Below are 26,324 nucleotides of genomic sequence, written 5' to 3'. Positions count from 1 at the left end.
ATCACTTTTTTCCTTTTTTGGGGGGGGTCATCAAGTTTTTGACACCTTGCTAGGCGACTGGTGGTACTCGGATGTTGCCATATCCTAAAAGTGGTACAGTGGGTGAAAAGGTTGATGAAAAGCCCTGGTATAGTAGTATATTCAGTAAAGGAATCAAGGAAGCTACAAGTTATTGTTGACTTACAACTACAATTTCCAAGATAACTCGATGCGTTCTTAAAGCAAGTCATCATGTGACCAGAGTCAGTTTCATGGACATTTTTACTGCATTTGTTAAGCCAATCATGGTCGTTAAGCAAATCTGGCTTCCCCAATTGATCAATTTTATTGGAAACCAGATGGAAAAGTCACAAATCTTGGTCACATGACCGCAGAATGTTGCAGACAGTCCTAAACGGGAGCCAGTTGCCAAATGCCAGAATTGCAGTCAGATACCAGAGTAGAGGTGTGATGATCATAAGTATTTAGGACAGGTCATAAATCACTTTTCCAAAGCCAGGGTAACTCGGAGCCATTATTAATTCAGTGGATGTAAGTTGAGGACTTCCTGTAATTTGGTAACTGATGAGAAGTTTTGTTTTTTTTAACCATTCCTTTCTTAAGTTGGAAAAAGCAGAAAGTTCTTTTTGTTTCTCAAGTTGAAGATAACATAAAATAAGATAATGGGATAACAAAGGAGCAGTGGTCTTATAAAAGGAATGTTTTAGACAAGCTTTCCTCAACCATGATATTAATAGCAATAGCACTTAGACTTATATACCGCTTCATGGTGCTTTACAGTCCTCTCTGAGTGGTTTAAAAAGTCAGCATATTGCCCCCAAAAATCTGGGTCTTCATTTTACCAACCTTGGAAGGATGGAAGTCTGAGTCAATGTTGAGACGGTCAGGTTCGAACAGCTGCCTGTCATCAGAATTAGCCTGCAATACTGCATTCTAACCACTGTGCCCATCACTCAGTGCTATTACACAGGTCACCATGCAATGACCACACAGTGTCACCACACAGAATTTGAATTTGAATCTTCAAATCCTGGAATTCTCAGCAATGGGCATGCTGGCTAGATACTTCCAGGTGATTGAGTTAACACATATGGAAGGCTCCAATGTTGGAAAGACTAGCTTATATTCAGAATTTGCCTTCTGTGAGCAGGGATTTTTTTTTCATTTAGCAGGAAGAGTCTAGATTCATTGATGCTTTTATTGGAGGGGGGGAATAGTGTTTTGGGGTTTTTTTTGCCAATTCTACCTGCAGCTCCAGCACCCTTTTTGTACATTTTTGAAGCAAATTTTGGGTTGCATAGTAGACTGCAAGTGGGAAGGAAGGTTATCAGAAACTGCCATACTTCCATCTGCCTGTACAATTAATGAATTTTGAAATCTTTTTAAATCATGACATCTTTTTTCTGGGCATTAATTTGTTGTACATAAACTGGTGATGTATGGTGGACAGAAACTTATAAATAGATAATTTTTCTACTGAGCACTTCTTATTTAACATGATGCAAATATTCAGATGATGTAAACCTTTGTTAATTACTTTCCACTGATATTTTGGGGGGAAAGAGGGAATTTTGGGTGAAAAATATAAACACTACCCTCATAGCTTTGCCACTTTCAAGAGGAAAGTACACCAGCTCATTTTGTCTTTTCTGTGAAATATTTAAGTGTGCAGTTGATATGGGGATACATTTGCCTTCTGGAATACCACTAAGAATCTCAGAGTTTTTTCCATTCATCAGTTCATTTTGATAGTTGAAGAGTATATGGATATGCATATACAGGTGAAACTCGAAAAATTAGAATATCGTGCAAAAGTTCATTTATTTCAGTTATGCAACTTAAAAGGAGAAACTAATATATGAGATAGACTCATTACATGCAAAGCAAGATAGTTCAAGCCGTGATTTGTCATAATTGTGATGATTATGGCGTACAGCTCATGAAAACCCCAAATCCACAATCTCAGAAAATTAGAATATTGTGAAAAGGTGCAATATTCTAGGCTCAAAGTGTCCCACTCTAATCAGCTAATTAAGCCATAACACCTGCAAAGGGTTCCTGAGCCTTTAAATGGTCTCTCAGTCTGGTTCAGTAGGAATCACAATCATGGGGAAGACTGCTGACCTGACAGTTGTGCAGAAAACCATCATTGACACCCTCCATAAGGAGGGAAAGCCTCAAAAGGTAATTGCAAAAGAAGTTGGATGTTCCCAAAGTGCTGTATCAAAGCACATTAATAGAAAGTTATGTGGAAGGGAAAAGTGTGGAAGAAAAAGGTGCACAAGCAGCAGGGATGACCGCAGCCTGGAGAGGATTGTCAGGAAAAGGCCATTCAAAAGTGTTGGGGACTTTCACAAGGAGTGGACTGAGGCTGGAGTCAGTGCATCAAGAGCCACCACACACAGACGGATCCTGGACATGGGCTTCAAATGTCGTATTCCTCTTGTCAAGCTGCTCCTGAACAACAAACAACGTCAGAAGCGTCTTACCTGGGCTAAAGAAAAACAGACCTGGTCTGTTGCTCAGTGGTCCAAAGTCCTCTTTTCTGATGAGAGCAACTTTTGCATCTCATTTGGAAACCAAGGACCCAGAGTCTGGAGGAAGAATGGAGAGGCACACACTGCAAGATGATTGAAGTCCAGTGTGAAGTTTCCACAGTCTGTGTTGATTTGGGGAGCCATGTCATCTGCTGGTGTTGGTCCACTGTGCTTCATTAAGTCCAGGGTCAACCCAGCCGTCTACCAGGAGATTTTGGAGCACTTCATGCTTCCTTCCGCAGACGAGCTTTATGGGGATGCTGACTTCATTTTCCAGCAGGACTTGGCACCTGCCCACACTGCCAAAAGCACCAAAACCTGGTTCAATGACCGTGGGATTACTGTGCTTGATTGGCCAGCAAACTCACCTGACCTGAACCCCATAGAGAATCTATGGGGCATTGCCAAGAGAAAGATGAGAGACATGAGACCGAACAATGCAGAAGAGCTGAAGGCCGCTATTGAAGCATCCTGGTCTTCCATAACACCTCAACAGTGCCACAGGCTGATAGCTTCCATTCCAGGCCGCATTGAGGCAGTAATTGCTGCAAAAGGGGCCCAAACCAAGTACTGAGTACATATGCATGCTTATACTTTTCAGAGGTCCAATATTGTTTTATGTACACTCCTTGTTTTATTGATTGCATGTAATATTCTAATTTTCTGAGATTGTGGATTTGGGGTTTTCATGAGTTGTACGCCATAATCATCACAATTATGACAAATCACAGCTTAAACTATCTTGCTTTGCATGTAATGAGTCTATCTCATATATTAGTTTCCCCTTTTAAGTTGCATTACTGAAATAAATGAACTTTTGCACAATATTCTAATTTTTCGAGTTTCACCTGTAGATGATTCTTGATCTTGTGTAATCTTTTTTGGCACATTTAAAAAGAAATCCTTATTTCTCTCTCTGAGAAGCTCTAAACCAAAAAAGTTGGAAATACTAATACTTTCACTGAAACCTATAAGACTTAAACCATGAAGACCAAATAAATCTGTTCACACTACCCTAATTTTCAGATGTGTTTGTGGAAAACCACATAACATATCCATCTTATTATGCATGATATGTTTTTAACTTGTTTGATATAATATGTTTTTCCCACTCTTTTCAGAGTAATTCTGCAATCCAGTGTTCAGAAAAGTAAACTGTCTGAACCTAGCATTTCTGACAGTGCAGGCCTTTCTAAAAGAACTACCAGGTCTACTGCAAGAAAAAGTTTTAAAAGGTGAGAATTACTGTCCTGAATTCCAGATCCGGTCAGTTGATGAAGGCTGAATTTTTACATTTTCATGATTCATTTAAAATCATTTTTGGCTGTGGTGGTAAACCATAATTTAGACTAGTAAAAAGGAACCACAACTTTTCACGGTTCATGGTAGGCATAAAAAAAGAAAAAAAATGTAGCCATATAATTGCTGATATGGATGCAAAGTTAAATTGTGTTTTAATGTTATCTCTGAATCAGTTCAGCACATTCTTTGCATATGATTCGAAAATTGAATATTTGAACAATCTGAAATTAATTTGAAATTTCTGTCTCGTAGGTTTTGTGAAATTTGTAGATTATCATCCTCAATTACAAAAGGAAGTACAATAAAAAAGAAGTTAGAAAATATTTTTTAGGGAAAAGCCTAGAAAATGAAGTGATTCCCTTTTCAGGTTACATAGACTCAGCAGAAGCATATATATTTTTAGTTCAATATTTTGAATGACTGTTCTAATATAATTCCTTATAAAGAGCTACTTCCACTGCTTTGTGAATAAGATATTTATGCAAAAGGAGTTCAGTTCTCACCATGCTCAGAGTTTTTGAGAATAGAGTTGTTGAAAAAAAATCCCATATGTTTTTAATATGCAGCCTTTTTCAGTGATTTTGAGTGGTTCATGAAAACATTGTGTGGCTTCATAACTCAAGAAAAAAGAATTACCTTCTTTAGTAACAGGCATCCTGTTCATAATTACAAATTTCAACTTCCATACAAATCAGAGATATAATAATAATAATAATTAATAATAATAATAATAATAATAATAATAATAATAATAATAATAATAACAATAACAATAACAACAACAACAACAATGTTGGAGGGGATCTTGGAGGTCATCTAGTTCAACCCCCTGCTCAGGCAGGATATCCTATACCATTTCAGACAAATGGCTGTCCAGTCTCTTCTTAAAAATTTCCAGTGTTGGAGCATTCACCACTTCTGAAGGCAGGTTGTTCCACTGGTGAGTTGTTCTAACTGTCAGAAAGTTTCTCCTTAGTTCTAGGTTGCTTCTCTCCTTGACTAGTTTCCATCCGTTGCTTCTTGTCCTGCCTTCAGGTGCTTTGGAGAATAGCTTGTCTCTCTCTTTTTTGTGACAGCCCCTGAGATATTGGAACACTGCCATCATGTCACCCCTTGCCCTTCTCTTCATTAAACTACACATACCCAATTCCAGTTAAAGACAAACTTAGAAACAGATCTCATTCTTAACCCAGAGATTACCTGCACTAAGTGAGAAAGGCTTTTACTGCTATTACTTTACTCGGATGGCACTTCCCATGTTGTTAAGACATCAAATTTTCTTAATCATGAAACAAAGATTTGGTAAAAATGTCTATATTCATGGAATTTTGTTATTATTTAAAAAATCTTGCCTAACTGGGCATTTCAAATTCATGATCTATTATCATAGATCATTTACCAATTAATCTGGGAGTCTGGCATTTCTAGTGGTCTTTCTGAATGCTTTCCTCTTACCACTGAGGCATCAGTGTACAGAATTCTTTGCGCTGTAATATTATTTGTTCCATTCCATTATTACTTAATAAATTTCAACAACACAGAATTCCTATTTCTCACATGTTTTGCCTTTTTTAATAGCATTTTAAAATCACAAAGTTAGAGGAGGGTATTTTGGCCATCAAATCCAACCTCCTGCCCAGTGCAGGAATCCAAATTATGTATGCAAGGCAGACTATTATGTAGATACACATCCAATGAAAAGGGACTCATCTTTTTATAATTTATTCTGTTGATGAACCACTTCTATTGTTAATAGTTTTTATTTCTTGTAACTTAAATCCATGGTTCCACCTTTTGAACTATAGAGGAAGAAAAAACAGGCATTGATCTTTTGACAATAACCTTCAAGTATTTGAAGAGCACCATAGTGTCCCCTTCAATTGTCCCTTCTGAAGGTTATGTATAACCAGCTACTTAAATAATTCTTCATAGGGCTTCATTTCTAGTCTTTGAATTCGTTGTTTTCGTTGTCTTTCTTTGAAACCTTTCGAAGTGTGGTAGCCAGAACATGATGCACTTTACTTTTACTGTACTTTAACTATAATAGATTATAGTAAAATGATTATGGAGCCACTGCTAGTTCATACTCATTTTATTGGACTTGAGTCTATTCAATTTCAGTCTGTTACCTTTGGCAGTTTTCTCTAAACAGTTCCTTTCTCCAACAAATATTCTCAGATTTTATTTCTGTGTTCTATCTAGGGCAGGGGTCAGCAACCTGAAACAGTGAAAGAGCCACTCGGAACCGGTTCCCTCACAAAAGGAAAAACTGTGTGCACATGCGCGTACATGCGCGCATGCGCAGAACAGGGTTTGACTGAAGAGTGGAGCCAAGGCGAGATATGCACTTACCCTGCATATTTGAATTGATTGGTTGAACTTTTTTAGTCCCACTTTTTTTTTTGACTACACATAGCAGAAGACTGGGAGCCGCAGGAGCCGCGGGTTGCAGACCTGTGATCTAGGGTATTAGCTAGTGCAAGAATTTTGTATCATCTGCCAATTTTGTATCATCTGCAAATTTGATAAGCATTCTATCCACCTTATCATCAAAATAATTAGTGAAAATACTGAAGTTATGGTATCTCATTTAACCGATGCAGAACCAGTAATCAGCTTTCTCTGAGCACAATTTATAAGCCAGTTAAGCATCAAATTCTAGTGTCATGCATAGCATGGCATGTGATCAAACGCTTTGCTGAAGTAAAAGCATATAATATTTACAGCATCCCCACAATCTATTACAGGTAAAAAAGTAAGATTCTGACATCTGGAAATTAACATATTGTTTTTAAAAAATGATTGCTAATTTATGTTTTTAATTAAGTGCCTTCACAGATGTCAATGTCACTAGTTTGTGGGTTGGTTAAATCCTTCTTTTACTCTTTATGGAGATAAGGACATTTACGCAGTTCCAGTCATCTGACATTTTATTTGTCCAAAATTTATCAGAGATAATAAATGAGGTTCTACCAAGACCTTCAGCTTCTTCTTCCAGTATAAATTTATCAGACCCTGCAGATTTAAATGGTCAGTTTTCTGTCAGAATGAAAAGTTATTTTGCTATTATTGAAGACTGAAGCAAAATAAGTAAAAAGGCTCTTTTATTATTGTTACTATATGTGCTAATAGTTTGCCTTTCTCTGTTGAGCAAAGAAACTTTTCCTTCTATTTTGAACCTTTCCTCCCACTGCCCCTCCCCCCCCAAAAAAAAACCTCCAACATTTTTGGTTCTTAACATCCATTGCTAACCTTAGTTCATCCTAAGCTTTTGTTTGCTGACAGCATCAGTACCCGATTTAGGCTATCTATCAGTGATACAGTTTCTTCTATTACACAATATATTTACAGTTTTTGTTATTTTCAATATGGACTAAATGTGCCATGCTGGTTTCTTTTGTTTAATTCCATTTTTTTCTCTGTGGACTGCTTCAGATACATCATGTAAGTTGCGTTGTATACATATATTCTTCTTTTGAGTGTTTTTAGTAGGTTTGTATCCTAATTTGTTCTAATAGCTGTCAGTATAATGGAAAAATAGTAGAAAGATTTGACCCATAATAGAGGAGTGATTGCTGAAGATGACGGAACTTGCAGAGATAGCTAAATTGACTTCCTTGATTGAAAAAAGACAATTTCTACATTTATGGTTGATTGGAAAGGCCTTCTGGACTTTTTATATGAAACAGAAAAAAATGCACTTATGATTTGTGGGTTTGATTATTAGAAAAAAAAATTAGAAAAAAGTGAGCTTTTTGTAATTCTAGAATAAGAGATAGCTTTGTAATCATGCTTCCACTTTGCTGCAAGAAAAAAATAGGAGTTTCTATCTTTTCTTTCTACACTTCTGTATTTTTTCTTTTTCTTAAATTCTGCATTAGTTTGTGTTGATTTTTATTTTTCTTTAAAATATTTTGTTTGTGTGTATGTGTGTGTGTGTGTGCGCGCGTTCATTTGCCGTGTATGTAAATTTCAGTCAATTTGTACAGCTTCCCATGTCAAACCAGTGACTCTAGGCTGTGAACAATCATAAAAACAAAAGTTAAAATAATACCAAAAAAGAGAGAAGAATTTAAATACAAGTAACAGCCAAGAGATATCTGTTGATATCAATATGACAGGAAATGACATCAACATAACAGGAAAGACTTGGGACTCCAGGCATAGGCAAATAGCCAGGTCTTCAAGAGTTTCCAAAAGGACAGCAGGCTCAAGGCTATCCTAATTTCTGTAGGGAGAATGTTCCAGAGGGCAGGGGCTAGATCGTAGAAGACGTACTTCTGTTCTCTGCCACCCAGCATTCCTTGGCTGAGGGGGCCATAATCTGGGTAAAAACAACTAGGAAAAGACAACCATTCAGGAAACCCAGTCCCAAGCGAGGAAGGGTTTTAAAAGTGACAACCAGCATTTTGATTTAAACTTGGAAACACTGGAAACCAATGTAGCCTGAAGCAGTGGTGTTACATGTGCAGAATAGCCAGCGTTATTTACAACCCCAGCTTTAGCCTCCAGCTACTCCTAAGGGGCAGTCCAAATGTAGAGAGTGTTGCAGTAGTCCAAATGGGAGCAGTGAACAGAACCTCCCAGGATTGGGTGGAACTGGCACACAATTTGAAGATGTGCAAAGGCTGTCTTAGCCACAGCTACCACTCCTCTTCCAATAGGAGCTGAGCCCAAGTGGACCCCCAGATCGTTCACCAGGTCCATCTGAGACAGTGCCATCCCATCCAGGACCAGGGTTGGAAAAACTTGGTATTGGAATGCCCAAATATCCAAATGGGTTGAGCCTAAACCCATTGCACCCCATCTAGCCCCTTCGAGTGGGAGACCAACTGTGGATTGGTTTCCAGTCTTCTTTGGTGGAAAACTGATTGAAAATAGGCAGCTCTGGTTTCATAACACTTTTTCTTTAAATGCAGAGGTTTTCTCCGTAGCATTGCAAGACTATTTCCAAAAAGGCAAAGCTCTCTCTAGGAGGAGGACGGGGATCATCCTGGACCTTCTTATACAGGATGCTTTTCTTCTGTGTGATCATCTCAGCTGACTCCATTATAGAGAAAATTACCACCCAGATGCCTAGAATAGTTGCCTTTGCTCTTAGAAGATGTAGTGGAGACTTGATTGTATGCTTTACCTCTGTTCTGGCAAATTAGAAATGTTAGACATCCCATGTTTCTTAGGTCATCCTTCCAGACAGATTTCCCCACCAGATTCCTCAACGCCTTCCAAAAATGGCAGAGTTTCTAATGTACTTGAAAAATTCTTAATTGTTTTCAGGAAGCTATTTAGAGATGTATCTGCCTTAAAATTAGCCCATGTTGAACTGTGTAACATACTCAAACTTCAGGAGTTGACCATAGGAAAAGTTATATTATATTATGAAATGATTTTTGATACTGTTATATCATAATTTTTTTTATAAAATTTGCTAAATTTCAGTCCCATGGGAATCATATGGTTCCTGGATTTCAGACATGTTCTACAAACTTAGCATATCTGAGCTACGTGCTTGAAAAGGTTTTGCCCTATAATGAACCATTTCACCAATTTTACTATTTAAACAGAGTTTAAATAGTGTATAGTTTGCAGACTTAGGCATTGCCACATTTTTTTCTAGCAAGAGTTTACCTGGAGAACCAAATCAAGTAATCAGTAATTAATCTGTCAACCATGATTTTAAATGGGCTTAAAGAACATTGTTTTAAATATAAAGAAGTTAAGAACTAGCACAAAAGCAAGTAACTTTGTGTTTGGAAAATGTTGAAAAGTAATTATTTTTTGAAGCTTCTGTTATTTCATGTACCACTTACTATTATTCTCTCTCTGTCCTCCATTCTCTCTCTCTCTTTCTCTCTCTGTCACACACACACACACACACACACACACACAAGATTACCATTTCTTTCTGTCTAGAAATGAGAAAGAATAGCACTCCTCATTTTAAAATATATTATCATTTATAAATGTGTGTGCTTCTACCATGCTAGTCCAAAAAGCTGTGATTATCCAAAGCATCCAGGCATCCTGAAATTATTCATATAGATTCCCCATAAAACAGATTAAAAATGGGTAAAGCATGGAAATATAAAAAGGCACTGAATGGGCACCATCACAAAGACATTCCATGTATTTGATTTAGCACTGGGTCAAGCAACACTGAAGTCCCTAGAAAAAATTGGTGCATTTCTTTCAAAGAAGATAGTTGCCTTCTCTTCTCCCCAAACTAACGTATCAATTTATTCATGGATAATCTTGAATGTTTCCTGATGCTTAGGAAAAAAGCTCACTCTTTTTGAAAGGGAAATGCTGTGTTATGATACGATAGTCTGGTTGATATCAACCTAAGCGCTTTATAGATACGATTGCTGCAGGGAGGTTGTTCACAAATAGTACTAATATAAGATGAAGCCCTCAGAGATATATAGATGTATCAGTCAGCTTTACAACTGGAATCTTAAGTTCATGGAACATAATTTTCAAGAGTATTTAAATAACTCCCTCCCCTCTTTGTCTTGAAATTGGCTGGAATCCTATACTACAAATGAAAGAGTCATCCCTTGTTGCTTCAGTTAGCACTTTAGGGAACAAGATATTATGTTGAGACGATGAGTGGAGAGAGGATGGATTTTAAGAGACTTGAAGAATAGGAGCAAAACCACAGTAAGTGTTACCCTATTATTTAAATAGAGCTGTTTTTTCCACTTGTTGTAGTATTTTTAAAGTGACAGTTTTAAAAAGGTGTTTTAATTTAATTTTACTTTTTACCTTTCAAAGGCTGCCACTTGCTTCTAACACTGTCAGTTGTGCTTGACTTCCAGATTTAAATTGGAAGATGAATTAAGTGACAGAGCACCATCTATTTAATCCTAACCACTTAAAATGTTTTTTTTCTTTACTCTTTTTCTACTTTTCCCACAGTCTCATGCCTCAGAGGGAAAGAAGGAAAGGGGATACTTTACAACAAAAGCGCTTATGGTACTTTTATCCCACTGCTTTTTTTCCTGATTCTGAGCTTGTTTTCTAATAATGTAACCTGAGTGGCTGATCTTTATTGTTGAGGTTATATTATTTTCAGAAATTTAGCCTTTCAGTCACCCCTTCCCTCCTCTAAGATGCTTTTGGTTTATTTGCTGGCTTAGTTTTAACTGGTTGTTATGATAGTTAAATTGTTTGTTTTTAACTGGCATTTATGTATGTATCTTTATCTTATCTCCCATACATCTCTTTTATCATTTCAGCACAACCCTTAACCCAAGAAAGAGAAGTGTGCTACGTTGAACAATGAAAATTCAAGAGAATGCAGAGAGAGAGAAAAGACATTGTTTTCAATTAAAACATTGAAGATTGATTTTTTTTCTTTTAAAAAGTGGTCTATTTTAGCTCTTATACAAGAGTGTTAATTTATTGTCACTACAACAATGTTTTTTTTACTGCTTTAATAATGGCCGGTAAATTTTAGCCTTTTATCTAATATCTCTTTTATCAAGAGAACCTTTTTTTTGTACAATGCTTAGGGATAAAATGTGATGGCAATCATTTAATCTTCTGTCCAACAACTTATTGGGGGAGTGTATATATTATTTGTTTGGTGTATAAATTTGCGTCCCAAAATGGTTCTCTTTTATGATGGAAACGGAGAAATTGGGAAAGTGTACCCTTCTTCCCTTCATCCCCCCAATAATATGATTGCTCTTTGCATACATTAACTATCCTAATTGTATTAGGACTTTTATCACATATTTCTAAATTACTATCCACCAAAGAGTGCTTTATTTTCATAGATTTAGTTCCTAGTCTTGCAAATTATACCACTGCCTAAAGTGTTACTTACTACTTTTAATTAACAGAAACAGCTGGGAAGAATTGAAACAAATTGTGTGCTGTTGTAATATCACAGTCTTAATTATCACAGTCTGAATTAAAATGTGTTATACATCTACTTCAGATTATAATTGGATAAAATACACTAGCAAAATGTGGGTTTTCAAATGTCTCTATGTACTGCTTACAAATTGGCTCTCCTTACCATGAGATCCTGTTCTCAGGCACCATTCTTTCCTAACCTTAAATATTGCATGGTAGTGATTCTGCTAATAGGCATTTATTTTAGCTCTGTCTGCAGAAATAGGTGGTTGAATTTGTTTTCCTCTGTATGCAAAATTAGTGGCATATCAATGTTGTGATTCCAATGACATATCAATAGGCTGGATAGGAAAGGAGTTTCATTTGCCATTTCTCCATGTCATTAAAATTCAAAGTTTATAATTACAGATAGTCTCGATTTATGACCACAATTGAGCCCAAAATTTCTGTTGCTAAGTGAGACTTTCATTATGTGAGTTTTTGCCCCATTTTACAATCTTTCTTGCCATGGTTGTTAAGTGAATCTGGCTTCCCCATTGACTTTGCTTGTCAGAAAGTCGCAAAAGGTGATCATAGAACTTGGGACACAGCAACCATCATAATTTTAATCAGGTGACCATGGGGATGCTGCAACCATCATAAGTCACTTTTTACAAACTCTCGTAATTTTGAATAGTCACTAAAAAATGGTTGTAAGTTGAAGACTACCTGTATTCACCTTACAATGCAGAAGAGGCAGCAGATCTCTACTGAAATCTAAAGAAAGACAGTGGACTATAACTATTAACGTTAGTTTTCAAAAGCTAAAAGGAACTGTTATAATTATTCGCATGTCCCATTTGGATTTCAAAGTCCTTGCAAGGAAACTTTAATTATAGATAATGCAGGTCATCCTGATTTTGGGTTGTGACTCCTTTTAGCCCTAGCCAACATGACTGAAGGTAAGATTTGCTGTCCAATATCTGTAAGGATAAGGGTTGCCCATCCCTGGTACAGAGGCTTTGCTGTAGCCTACTCTTATATTTCTGTAGTAAAGAATATGTAAAAAAAAATAAAAAATAGAAAATTCTTGCTGGACCTGAAGCCCAAAATATCTGTAGTTAATCATACCAATAAGAATGTTGGGATTCTGTCTTGATTCTGCCTTGTAGAAGTATTGTTAAATTTTAGAAACGTGGCTTTGCTTAAAAAAGTCACACAGCACTAGTATGAAGAGATATGGGCCATGTTTTAGTGCTGATTAGTCATTTTGATATTCACAGCTACTATAATAGATTTATAATATTAAGCCTCTTATTGAATTCAGGTAGCTACACAAGACTCTCTTCATGATTTGTCTCCAGCCTGGCTCTTCAGAAATTTTATTGATCCATTCATTTCCATTGTAGAAGACTCTTATCTATTATGCTGCTGATTGTCCTCCTTTTCTCTTTTTGCAGTGTTATAAACATCTCAAGTCTTCACATAATGTGTCTAAAATATGATAATTTGAGTATAGTCACTTCTGTTTCAGTTGAAATTTCTGGATTTATTTTCTCTGTGATCCATTTATTTGTTTTCTTGGTTATCTATGATATTCTCAAGGAATCTTCCAGCACCAAAATTCACAAGTATCAGTACCTTTTTTTATCATGTTTCTTCAAAGTCCAGTGTCTGCTTCCATAGTGTCACAGCATACATGATCTGATCTTTGTAAGTGTAGACACATATTGGCATCTGTTTTTCATAAGGACTTCATTGTTATTCTACCAAGTACTGATCTGTGGTGTATTTCTAGACAGTTTGTTCCCTTATTATTGTCTATCCTAGAAAGCAAAAGCTATTCACCATTTCATTGCCTATATTCATTGTCAATTTCAAGGCTGTTTATTCCATCTGTTGTCATTAGTTTAGTCTTTTTTAGTCTTAGTCCCATTTTTTTCACTGCTCATTAAGTTTTATTACTAGACTTCTCAAATCATTTACAGAGGGCAAGTTGATGTTTCTTTCTCTAGTTTTAAAACCATGCTCATCTTTTTTCAGTTCAGTCTCCTTTATTCAACTTGTGGGTTGAATAAATGAGAAGAAAGCATACAGTTTTGTTTGACTTTGGTACCAACCTGGATCCAGTTTCATCATGTTTGCTTCCTATCCCATGTACAGGCTTCACACAAGAACATTGAGATATTCTGGGATTCCCTGTTTTCTAAGGCCGTTCTATATGTTTGATACAATTGAAGAACTTTTTATAATCAATGAAATGTATATTAATATTTTTATATTCATTGACTTTCTGAATTACCTTGAAAATACCAACAACGTCCTTTGGTCTTTAGATTTTTCTAAAATCCACTTGAACATCTGTTGTTTCTCTTTCCACATAGGGCTGTATTTCCTAACAATACTGTATGAAAGGTTCGTATACTCTGTTAAGTGTCCTTTAGTGTTAGTATCTGTTCCCCAATATGTCATTCTCCAAATTTGCTGGCATAGTTTCTTCTATTGCTTACCTTCCATAAATATTCCATCAGTTCTAGTATCCTTCCAACTTAATAATGACTGGAGTGCTGATCTAACTTCATCTGATATTTGTAAATAAGGAATGTTTCTAAAGTATCATAGATATTAACATCTCTATTGTACAGAATTTCAGTATACTTCTTCCAGCTTTCTTTGATCCTTTTTGTATCAGTTACTATCCATTGGCATCTTTTAGCATACCAGTTTGGGGTTAAATCTTCCTTTTGAGTTAAGAGATCTTTTGGAAGACTTTTTCTTGTTCTTTGAAATCTCCTATTTTAGTATTAATTTCCACTTCTTCTATTTGGTTTTGGATTATCTTTTCCTCATTTACAGTCAGAGTTTGATTTGGTGGCTTTAAATTGTCAGATTTTTCTTGCAGCTTGGCTTTAATTTGCTCTGTCATTGCCAAGATCATATCCAGTATTAGTTTATAATCAAGTGGCGGGATGTATTCATCCATTTTCTTGTTGTTTACAGTTAAATCTTCCATGGAGGCTGTTTTAATAATAGTCAAAAGATTTTCCACCTCCTGAAGAGTTGTATTCAGTGCCAGGTGTTCCCACACTTATCTTCAAGAACAGCTCTATTGTTCACTCAGCTCTCACAACAGAAAAAGGAAATTTACTTGCTGTACCAGGTTTCGCCACAAGATGTCATCAATAACATATAACATGCAATGTAAAAGGTTTTTTTTCTTTTTCTTTTTCCAAATTAATATAGAACTTTTGTAGGATTAGTCCAAATCTTTTCTTTAATTCAGTTTAAAGAGAGAATAGGATAGTGAGTCCCCAGCAACAAATAGCTTCTATTTGTATTCTAGTAAATACAGCTGAAATTGCTTAAATTCTTTGCTGCATTAATTGGATTTCTTTTGTGACTTTGAGGCTTTAAGATTTGTTCCCAAAATAGATATTCGCCGTTTTCTAAAAAAATGAGGAAGGAGATTTTCAGGAAAGTCCCACAGGAAGATGATTAAGGAATAGGAATAGGAAAGGTAAAAGCTCACCCAGGTCCTCCAGATTGCTTCTTAGTGCTAGGTAGTACTTTTGGCTTTTGGCAGGGAGCGGCTTAGTGATCGGCCATCTTTATGGCTGGTCTCTTCGGGCCAAAGGAGATGATCCTGGATTCCAACGGAGGGCTGCCGCCCTTCCGCAATCGCAGGGAAGTCCTCCTCTTGGTAATCGCCCCTCCAGGGTGATTTTTGACCCTTTTCAGGGTCCTCCAAACAAGAAAGAAACGGACAGCAGGAGACAGACTGTCCCTGCACGTCCAGAAGTGCTCCACGCGCGAACCGGAAGCCGACTTTTTCTTGTCTCTGTCCCATTTCTGTTACATATATTGTTATACTATTGCTTGTATTTTCTAACAGCTGTCCGAAATGTGTTAAGTTCTTCCTGAAATCTTTGGCTTTTTCTCTTGGCAGTTTGCTATTTGTTCTGACATCCACTATAGTTTCTTCTATTTCATGATTTGTGACAGTCTCTTTTCACATTCATCCTTAACAACTTCCCTCTGGTCCCTATTAATGAGGTTCAGAACTTCAAAATAATTCTGATGTTCTTGAAAATGGTAAGTATATGCTCAAGATTGTATTATGGATACTGTTCAGTTTTCTTTCACTTTAGCTTGTCTTGAAACTTGCTTATGAGCTGCTTGTTCCATAGTCATCCTGACCATGATTTTGCTATTATCATTCATCTTTTCTACCATCTTGTACCAGTAACTTAGTCAAATTGATTTCTAGGTACTTCATATAATATTCATGTATGCAGGCATTGTTCTTATTGTTGGAAAAATGTGTTAGTGTGAAGATGTTAATTAGAGAGGCACAAATAATATATTTTCCTGATTAATTTCATTGTTCTGAACTATACACTCCTACTGTATTAGGTTTTCCTCAATTGTGGGGAAACTGATTGGCTTTGTTATTGCCTAACTCTCCCTAAAATAAGTGAGCTGTATAAAAACTGCTTAGAGCAGTGGTAGGCAACCTTGGCTCTTTTATGACTCGTGGACTTCAACTCCCAGAATTCCTGAGCCAGCCATGCTGAGGGAAAAGGGAGAGGTTTCCAAGCTGAGCCATGCTGGCTCAGGAATTCTGGGAGTTGAAGTCCATGAGTCATAAAAGAGCCGAGGTTGCCTACCCCTGGCTTAGAGTTTCCAGTTTGGCATTCAGGGAAAATTTCATTATGAACTCTTCATAATAATTTTTAGTGGGCTGTAATTTTTTATTTGCCTTCATTGCTGATTTTTTTAAAAAGAATCCAACACAAATCAATATTGGTCATAACACTTTTTAATAAGCAGAGATAATTGTGTGCATTCTTGTATGAAATTACTTCTTCAATATTTTGTGTTTATTTTTAAAGATTTAGGTTGCTTACACCTCAGCTTCTTTACTATTCAGTTGAATAGTTCACCATTTACTTAACAGCAGTTGCATTATAGACAAGAGTTCTTCATTTATATTTATAGGAATATGAGTTTTAGATTGATTTAATCTTCTGTTCTACTTTATCCACCATGAAATTGAATGCCACATGGTTACAGGTAGTCTTTGACTTAAAACTGTTCATTCAGTGACTGTTTAAAATTATGATGGCGTTAAATGGACAACCTTCTGTCTGAACTTACCCCATTGCAGCATCCCTGCCGTCATGCAATGTGATCTGGGCTTTTGCAACCCATTCACACTTAGATGGATTGCCAGTTTCTGCAATCATGTGATTGCCATTTGCAATTGTCTGCCCCAGCATCCTCAGAAAATCAACAAGGAAGCTGGCAGGGAAGGTTGCAGGTTGCTGCCACAGGACTCACTCTGGTTCCTGACAGCTGGCTGAAAAAGGTTCATCAGCACCCATTTTGGGACAGCCCATTGTGAGGCAGCCCATTTCTACTCTCCAATGGAAATGGAGAGTGGAAGAGCTGTCTGCCAGATTGATTTCGCTCCCAGCGGGATCGAGTCCCTTGGCAAAGCAGTCCTTCTGCTCCCAGAGGCTGGCTGGGAAGGTCCATGGCAAAAACCAATTAGGATCTTAGTCCGGGGTGCTTGCAGCATGGAGCTCTTAGAGCCAGGCTGGCTCCCAACACTTCATGCTTCAAGACCTTCCTGTGAAAATCCCACTTTACCTAGTGCGGGGCAGAATCCCCTTGTGAAACCGTTGCACCCAAAGATGCTGGTTGGAAGAAGCCCTTCTCCCCTTTCAGAAAGGTAACGTTACTGGCTTTCTAGCCAGAAGGCCAGCAAATTCAGTGTTTCTAAAGGCTGGCTGGGAGAGCCAGGATAGCAGTTGTTGAGCAAGTCAGTCACATGGGTGCCTCACTCAACAACCATCATGACCTGTGACTGTAATTGGCTGTCTCCATTACAGTTGTACGTCAAGGACTATATACTGAAAGACTTGTTCACACACTCAGTAATTGATTTTGGTCATCTTTATAAATTGCAGTCTACATTTAACAAAGGATGTTCTGATACCAGTTTTGTTCGGTCAGATGTATTTCTGTATTGTTCATGCTATTTTAACTAATAATATAGATACTGGCTTTATTCTCGGTAGTATATCTTAAAATGTTTCCTGTATTTGTAAAATTTTCAAGGTGGAGTGATTTCAAATCAGCTAAATTATTTAATAAAACCGTGTAATTTTTAATCACACATTACTAAAAAAAATAGCTCCCATCTATGTACTACTATTTTAAGTATCAAATTAGCCTCATTGTTCAACATTTGAAATCCCATTTTATTTATCCTGCATCCTAACATTGCATCAAGAATCAGAGCACTACATATTTTGTGTGCCTGATAAAGTTTAAATAGACATTTGGTACATTAACTAAGGTGGCTGTCGCTTTCATTAGTACTGATAAACTAATTCTACCACTCATTTCTGTATCATGACAGACAAAAGGATCGCTTACCTATATCTCATAAGTCTTCCCCTTAATAGTCAATTACTGCTTCTGTTTATGCAACATCCATTCCTAATTTTGTAACCTGATTATTTCTAGCCAATTGTAGCCAGTATACAAAATATTTCCGTTGTCAGACATTTGTGATTAACTGCTAAGTGCCATTTATCAGCTTATTCCTGATAGGATTATGCTTGAACCTTAGATTTAGATTAAAAGATCCTTGATATAATATAGTTGTTGCTTGGGCGTATATGTTTCTACCTCCCTTGATTTTGGTTACATAAGCGTCAAGCGACTCAGAATGCCCTAATTAGCATGGAGGAAATCTGCTATTTGCTTAGATATTTTGGCTCAGAAGCTTTACTAATTAATATCAACAGAAGGTACATGTTACACGTGCACAAAAGTGCAACATCTGCTATTTTAGACATGAGAAATAAGATTCCTTGACTGTGGAACCACTGTGTTATTAATGCTATCTATGTAGACAAATCAACCATGCAAAGCCACTTTTAAACAGTCATAATCATGTTGAGCCAATCTCCCACAGAATATCATTTTTGGTAGAAAGGTATTGTATAAGTTAAATACATTAAACCACTTCTTAGATTTAGTACTAGGTACTAGAAGCAGTACTAGTATCAGGCCAGAAAAAATACTCAATATTTAGGTGTCTTAGTCAAACGATACATTTAATTTTTTTAGGCTTGAAAACCAAAGAAGGCTCCCAGTTCTTAAACTATCTTTGTAATGAATAAGCAAAATAGTCTGAAAGATTAATTTACATTCTCATGTGGAACTATTATGATTCCATATTGGTTAGCACAATTTATTTTCTAACGCTTTAAAGTTATATCCAGATATTCATTGCTATATTGACAGCTATGCTGTGTAAAAGCTTAAAACTTTCAGAGTTGCTACTTGTAAGTCCCAATTACAAGTTTTAGGGGACTTTTTTATGTATTGTCTTCCAAACTTGTACAATTTGTTCAAACTGTGGTATAACCAATGCTGTTCGGATCAAATTATTTTGTTAATGTATTTCAGGGTTAACTTGACACTGTGTTTAAATTTTAATTTGATAGTATTTTTTCATCAGTGTAATTGAATTATATAAATCTGGAGTAACTTGTAAAAGAAATGTGTACAAATAAAATCTGTTGTTTATGTGAGATTACCCAAATGTGGAAAATACTTAATGGGGGAGGTGTATTGCATCAGATTCCAAGGAAAGTTGCTTCAGCAACTCTTTAAACCAAAAGCTGCTGTTTTCCATGAATTATTAGTCAGCAATGTCCAATCCCAAGAAACGGAAGTTGGTGTGGCAGGTGGGAGATATATATCAAGTTTATGGTTTAAGAAGTTGGCAGTGGTTACTACTTTGCATACTTTAACACCTTATATAGCAAGTTGGGGAACTGCACATAACTACAAGCCTCCCGTGCTTGTGACCTGACAGACCAGATGTTGTGGGGGGATATCCTTTTAGCCAAAACTTGATTCTACCCATTCATTCTTTGTGAGATAGTGCTGCTAATGTTCTTATTTTGCTGAACAATCAGCTTTGTCTATTAAAAGAAGTCAACCATAAGCAACATGAAGAGCTCCAACTCATTAAAAGGATTCCACAGTGATAAATGAAGAATGCAACTGAAGTTGGTTTGGCAGGTGGGAGATACATACCAGGTTCATGGTTTCCCTAAAATGAACTTATTTAATGCTCCTCTATGAAGAATACTATTCCAATTGAGTCTCCCGGACAAAGTTTTCCATGTATATGAAAATCAACTAGTTGGAAACAAAGCTGTTCCATAGTTTACCACCCTTTCTTCCAAAACACTATTTATTCTAGGATTTATTTGCAGCTTGCCTCATTTTTCAAATTTTAATTTCCAAATTTTAACTTTAAAATCTACAGTTTGCAGCTTTTGATATTAAATGATAAAAAGATGTAAAAATAGCACCTTGACCTCAACCAGTGAGAGCATTTCCCTTCTGAAAATTGTAATTTTAAGTATGGCAAACACACACTTCACTCAGTGAAACTGGAAAACAAGTAGTCCAAACATGTTGTCCCCAAACCATCTAATATGGTTTACATTTGTAATAAAAGGGACAAAAACTCATCCACCTGTACCTGTTTGACACCATCATCCTGAATTTTTATTTGAAATCCTCATGTATGATACCATAAGCCTTCATACAACTAATCCAAAACCAGAGTTACTGGAACTTGCCTCCAAATCCACTGGGTATGTCTTAACATATAGTAGTGCAAAATTCATACACAAAAGTCATTTCTCTCTGTAGACTTGGATGGTTCTCTTCTACAGCAACATAATATTTCCACAGCTATTTTGGAGGTGTCACTCAGTTCTTTCAAGACAAAGCAGGAAAGTCCTCAGGGTCATCTGGGTTTGGAGCAGCAGTATGAATCTAAAGGGAAAAGCAAAAAGCAAAGCCAGATCAGTTAGATAAGAGCTGTGTATTTGTTTATTAAGAAGCACATAGTTTTGGCTTTGTTCATTAAGTTGCTGCAATAGTCCAAGTACTATTTACTGTTAGGTTTATCCAAAATGTTTTAAACTAAACATTTGATTAATATTAAGGTTTTCTTTTTCTAGCTTTATTTATTCAACCTAGACTTTTGAAAATTCAGGGACTCAGGAATTATGTTCAATGGATCCAAGTAGTTTCTTAGGAAGGAGTAGGTTCTGAAGAAATATTTTTAAAAATGCCGGTTTTTTGGTACATCTACACATCCTGTGATTTTTGCTGCCTCCTTTCTGTCCACGGACAGTGCCATTTTGATTAGGCAGCTGTATTAGAGCACTGAAGTAGCCAGAGATTAGAATTAGTACATGGTAATTACCATCACTCCTGGCCTTGGCCATGAGTTGTCAACTCTTCGGACACGCCCACGACCTCCTCGTGCTCCTCTGGCTCCTCTTCCAGGACGAGGCAGATTCCCAAAGTTAATGTCCAGTTGAGAAGTGATGTCATTTGTTGCTTTTCGGGAAAAGTGAGAATCATCCTCAAAATCTTCCTTCAGCACCTATAATAAAAATGCATCCATGTTTTTTAAGAAAGGCATGCTTGAATATCAAAAACAGCATTGAAGAAGGTGCAAAAAAATCATTGATCAAAGGTTTCTAAAAGATTACTGAATCCAGTAATTTAATTAAATATTAATCCATGTTTTGTCCCAATGAATCTACAAAATGCCCTACATACTGAATAAGAAATAATTCAAAACCCATGTAACAAGGGGACTTCTGGGTGGCGCTTCAGTGGCAAGGACGGTCAGATTCGACCACCGGCCCTTCGATCCTGTTGAAGCGGCGGAATAGCCGACGATCAGCTGTTCCACCGCTCGAAAACCCTTCTCGGGTAAAGAGGGGAGGGGGAGCTTCCAGGTAGTGGTAGAGCTCCCCTAGAGCCCCAGAACATTTGTTCTGGGGCATGAAGGGTGAGAGCCCCCCCGAAGCCTGGGAATGCTCCGGACGAAGGACTCTTCTGCTTTAGCAGAACAAGACGCTGAATCCACTCCTGCCGGATCTGAGTGACATCTTGAGTGACGGTAGCAGCAGAGCTGACGCAGGAGCAAGATAAATATCAAGTACAAAGCTTTAATTCTGAAACTCAAACTCTCTTCCTGCTCCAACGATCGTTTTGAAAGAAGGGGAAGATGGCGCCTGACTGATTTTTTTTCTTTTTAAGGTAAAGGTAAAGGTTCCCCCACACGTGCATGCTAGTCGTTTCCGACTCTAGGGGCCGGTGCTCATCTCCGTTTCAAAGCCGAAGAGCCAGCGCTTGTCCGAGGACGTCTCCATGGTCATGTGGCCAGCATGACTAGACGCCAAAGGCTCACGGAACGCTGTTACCTTCCCACCGCAGTGGTCCCTATTTTTCTACTTGCATTTTTACGTGCTTTCGAACTGCTAGGTTGGCAGAAGCTGGGACGAGTAACAGGCGCTCACTCTGCTACGCGGCACTCGGGATTCAACCCGCCAAACTGCCGACCTTCCGATCGACAAGCTCAGCGTCCTAACCCACTGAGTTTTTCTTTTTAACAAGAAGCAAAAGTGTTTTTCTTTAAAGTAAAGTGACTGTTTGAACTGAGTTGGAATATGTAAAATGGACTTTTAAACCTTAAAAGAGGTGCTAAAAAGTTATTTTTAAAACTTGGTTATTTAACTACAAAGTATAAATGGACTAGAAAGTGAAAGTGTGTATTGAAAGTCACTAGTTGCAAAGATGGCTCCCAAACCGCATAGACCTGTTTTTAAAAGTGCAGAGGCATTGTTTGTTCAGCAATCTGGAACGCAGTCTTTGAAGTTACCTCCCGAAGCTGCTGCATCTGTATTGACTTTAAAAGATTTACAATATGCTCTAAACGATGCTTTAAAAATTCAGTCTGAAAAAATATTTGAGAAGGTGGCAGAATTTATTGGAAAGGACAGCAAGAAAATAAGGGAGGATACTTTGATGGCACAGTGTTTTCAGGCTGTATTGAGAATCTGGATGAATGTGGAAGAAGTGAAACAAAATAATCTGATGCTGGAGGCTAAAATGGGTGAAGTGGAGAATAAAATGGAAAAACTTGAAAATGAAATGATGATGATACAATATAGAGATATGGAATTCGTCCTGAGGATCAGAGGTTTGAAAGACAATTCGCAGGAGAATCTGGTAGAGATGTTGGTGGATGCCCTGGCACCTATTTTGAGGTTTCAACTTGAGGATTTTTGGATTGCTAAACAGGAAACTGCCAAGGGATGTGGTTGTGTATTTTACAAAGAGAAAGATTAGAAATGAGATCATTCAAATCTCTTATAATAAAAGACTTAAAGTGGCTAGTCAGGAGGTTTTGATTCTGAAAGAGATTCCTCCAAGAATTTTGAGAAAAAGGAAAGATTTTTTTCTTTCTGACAGATGAATTAAAGAAACAACAGCTTCGGTTTAGGTGGGAGATACCAGTGGGGATTGTGGTGAATTATTATGGAGAAAGATATTGTCTTAATACAGTAGAGAAGGCACGTGATTTTTATTCTAATGTATTGAAAGCAGGCTTACCGTCACCCTCAGAAGAAAAAAAAGGAAAGGAAGAAGGAGAGCGACAGTTACAAGAAATAGTTTCAGAGGCTGTGCAATCCTTGGCTTTATTTAAAGATCTTAAGATTCAAAGAATGACACAGGCTGCATTTAGATTTAAATAATAATAATAATAATAATAATAATAATAATAATAATAATAATAATAATAATAACAACAACAACAACAACAACAACAATAACAATAATAATAATAATAATAATAATAATAATAATAATAATAATAGAGATTAATAGAGGACTTTGATAGAAATAAGATTTAGAAATGGAACTGAGTAATTTTATGCCCAATGTTTTGTTTTATATACATTTTACAATACATACCAAATGAAATAATTTCCATTAATATAATGCTTTTTTCTAAATCCTTCAATAGAAAAATAGTTTGAAATAGTTGTTCAAACAGAAGTTAATTAACTTAAATCACTGAACTGCTTTATATGTTACAGCTTTTGCACAGGAAGCTGCTTGCTTCTTTTGAACTGAAAGATTTCTTAACCTTTTTTTTCTATCATCCAGTCCTTTGCAACTTTTGACTCATGTTTTTCTTCAGACAAATTACTACAAATGTTGGCCGATCACTAAGCCATTCCCTGCCGAAAGCCACAGCACCATCTAAGCACAATGAAGCAATCTGGAGGATTTGGGTGAGACTTTACCCTTCTTACTTCCCTAATCTCTTTCCTGTGGGACTTTCTTGGAAAATTCTCCCCCCTTTTCAAAAAAATCGGCGGCTGCCTACCTGGGGACTTATAACTTTAAGGCCTCAAAAGAATTAAGCTATTTTATTTTGGATTTTTGAAATTTTGGGGTAACTAAAAAAGGATTCTATATGCAAGTGAGGACATCTTGTGGCAAAACCTGGTATAGCAAGTAAACCTTTTTTTTTTTACTCTGAGATCTGGCTGTAATAGAGTTGCCCTTGACACTATCTTTAAAGATAAAAATTGGGAATACCTGGCACTGAAAACAACTTTTAGGAATAGTGGAGGTGGACATTTACTGGCTTTTCTTAAATTAGCCTCCACTAAAGGCCTATATGCAAAATACTAAAGAAATGGAAGAATACATCCCACCAGTTGACTATAAACTCATTCTTGATACAATTTTGGCAATGACTGCAGAAATAAAAGCTAAACTTAAAGACAAATCTGACAGCATAAACTCACCTAATGAGACTCTGACTTCAACTGATGAACTGACAACTCAAAATCTAACAGAGGATGAGGAAATCACAACAAAATAGGGGACTTTAAAACACAGCAACTACAATCTACTGAGAGCATTGATGCCCAAACTTTGATCTCAACTATAAAACCTACAATCCAACAAATAACAGAAGCTGAAGAAAGCAATATTAAAATGGAGGATGCCAAAGACCCTCAAATACAGTACATTAAGACTCTAACCAACCAAACAATAATTACAACACTAGACATGACCTCTTATCTAAGCCAGATGGATTTGAAAGAAGATCAGATTGAATTAATGACAACTGTACTACGCCAAACAAGGAGATTGGACTTATTAGAACAAAAATTTAATGACTATAAAGGGGTTATTTTCTTTCAAAAATTGATAATTGGATGGTCTCTGTTAGCAAAGTGCTTCTTGAGTTATCAGGAACCTTCACAGGCAAAAGCGTACTGAGAATAGTAAGAGCCACACAGTAACCACACAGATACACTGAGCTGTGATAAACAGAAAAATACTTTACTATTAGGTGTAAAAACAAAAACACAATCCGAATAAACAGTCCAGGTCATACACAAATAACAACAGATAAGCAACAGCAACAGTTCAGGGAGTATCCAAAATACAATGTCTTCTTACCGGTCTGAAGGTCAAGTACACAGTTCCTAAGGTTTAACACAGTAGTAAGCCAAAAAGCGAAAACAATGAGAGTAAAGAGAAAGAAGCCACGTTCCTAGCTCCCTCTTATGGCCATTGGGAAAACTTACACACCCATTGGCCAATTAGCACCTTAAGGTTATAACATCATGGTTTATATATTTCCAACCCAACCAGGTAGGCTATAACCATATGCCTAACATTCTCCCCTTTGGGTAGGATAATACATAACTTCTTATAATCTTAGGCCAATCTTTTCACAACTAGCCTTGTGTTTAACAGCACTTTGGACCTTAGTGAAATGGTCTGCGATATTCATATCAGTTGAACAATATTCTAGTTGTATTAGTTTGTCCTTGACACATTGTCTGACATTTAAGTAACGAAGATCCGTATGTTTGGATCTTGTTCTGACGGCAGCGTTAATTGCCATCTTTATCGCAGCTTGGTTGTTCTCATATACAATAAATGGATCCTTTACAGTTAAGCCCATGTTCAACAATAACTGTTTGTACACCAGCAATTCTGTACATAAAACCGATAAACATGAAAATTCAGCTTTCATCGTAGACAGGCTTATGTGCTTCTGTCTGATGGATTTCCATCCAATTATAGAATCACCCAACATTATAGCCATCCCTGAAGTTGATTTACGAGTGCTTGTATCAGAGGCAAAATTTGCGTCTGCATAGGCTGTGAGAATTAACTCACAATTTGGCTCTAAATATAACGAGTAGTAAATAGACTGCTTCAAATATCTCAATACCTGTTTAGCCGCTTGCCAGTGTCTGACAGTCGGTTCATTATTGTATCTTGCTAATTGGTTGACACTGTAAGAAATGTCTGGTCTTGTCCAATTACTCAGATACATAAGACTACCTATTAAGGATTGGTATATAGTTTTATCAAAAACAGGACTTTCAATATTAGTGTCCTTAAAATCCAGAGCCATCGGAGTCTTTGTTGGTTTACAAAGCTCCATGTTATATCTTTTTAACAACTGAGTTATTTTACTTGTGAAACCTTGAAACCTCTGTCTTTACAATATCTAGCCCCAAATAGTAGCTTATTTCCCCTAGGTTTCTAATTGTAAATTTCTTTTGCAAACTTGAAATGATGTTTTGTGCTTCTTGCTCAGTTTTTGTTATTATTGCAATATCATCAGTAAACAGCAGAAGTAAAGACAATACTCCGTTATATTTTCTCCTAAACAAACATGGATCAGCCTTACTGGCTATG

At 36.8% G+C, this 26,324-nt stretch overlaps 2 protein-coding genes across 10 annotated transcripts in view; one reads left to right on the top strand and one right to left on the bottom strand.

The window, feature by feature from the left end:
* CDC14B (cell division cycle 14B) overlaps positions 1 to 19,296 on the top strand; it is a 76,076-nt gene extending 56,780 nt beyond the window's left edge. For 3 of the 9 annotated variants that reach the window (XM_083351987.1, XM_083351992.1, XM_083351991.1), the window contains exons 13-15: positions 3,659 to 3,772; positions 10,758 to 10,814; positions 11,078 to 19,296. In XM_083351987.1, the coding sequence (XP_083208113.1) occupies positions 3,659 to 3,772; positions 10,758 to 10,814; positions 11,078 to 11,117 (211 nt within the window). In that variant the 3' untranslated portion in view covers positions 11,118 to 19,296. Of the gene's footprint in view, positions 1 to 3,658; positions 3,773 to 10,408; positions 10,500 to 10,757; positions 11,026 to 11,077 lie in introns of those variants that run through there. The other 6 variants (XM_083351986.1, XM_083351989.1, XR_014491126.1 and 3 more) reach the window with 5 other exon arrangements.
* Positions 19,297 to 19,533: 237 nt separating this feature from the next.
* Positions 19,534 to 26,324, bottom strand: part of HABP4 (hyaluronan binding protein 4) — a 29,026-nt gene continuing 22,235 nt past the window's right edge. The window contains exons 7-8 of the mRNA XM_083351995.1: positions 20,992 to 21,174; positions 19,534 to 20,555 (exon numbers count right to left, since the gene is read on the bottom strand). Of these exons, the coding sequence (XP_083208121.1) occupies positions 20,499 to 20,555; positions 20,992 to 21,174 (240 nt within the window). The 3' untranslated portion in view covers positions 19,534 to 20,498. The remainder of the gene's footprint in view (positions 20,556 to 20,991; positions 21,175 to 26,324) is intronic.

Source organism: Vipera ursinii (assembly GCF_947247035.1).
Source record: "Vipera ursinii genome assembly, chromosome: 2".
Classification (NCBI taxonomy): Eukaryota; Metazoa; Chordata; class Lepidosauria; order Squamata; family Viperidae; genus Vipera; species Vipera ursinii.
This window is presented reverse-complemented; position numbering and strand designations above follow the sequence as displayed.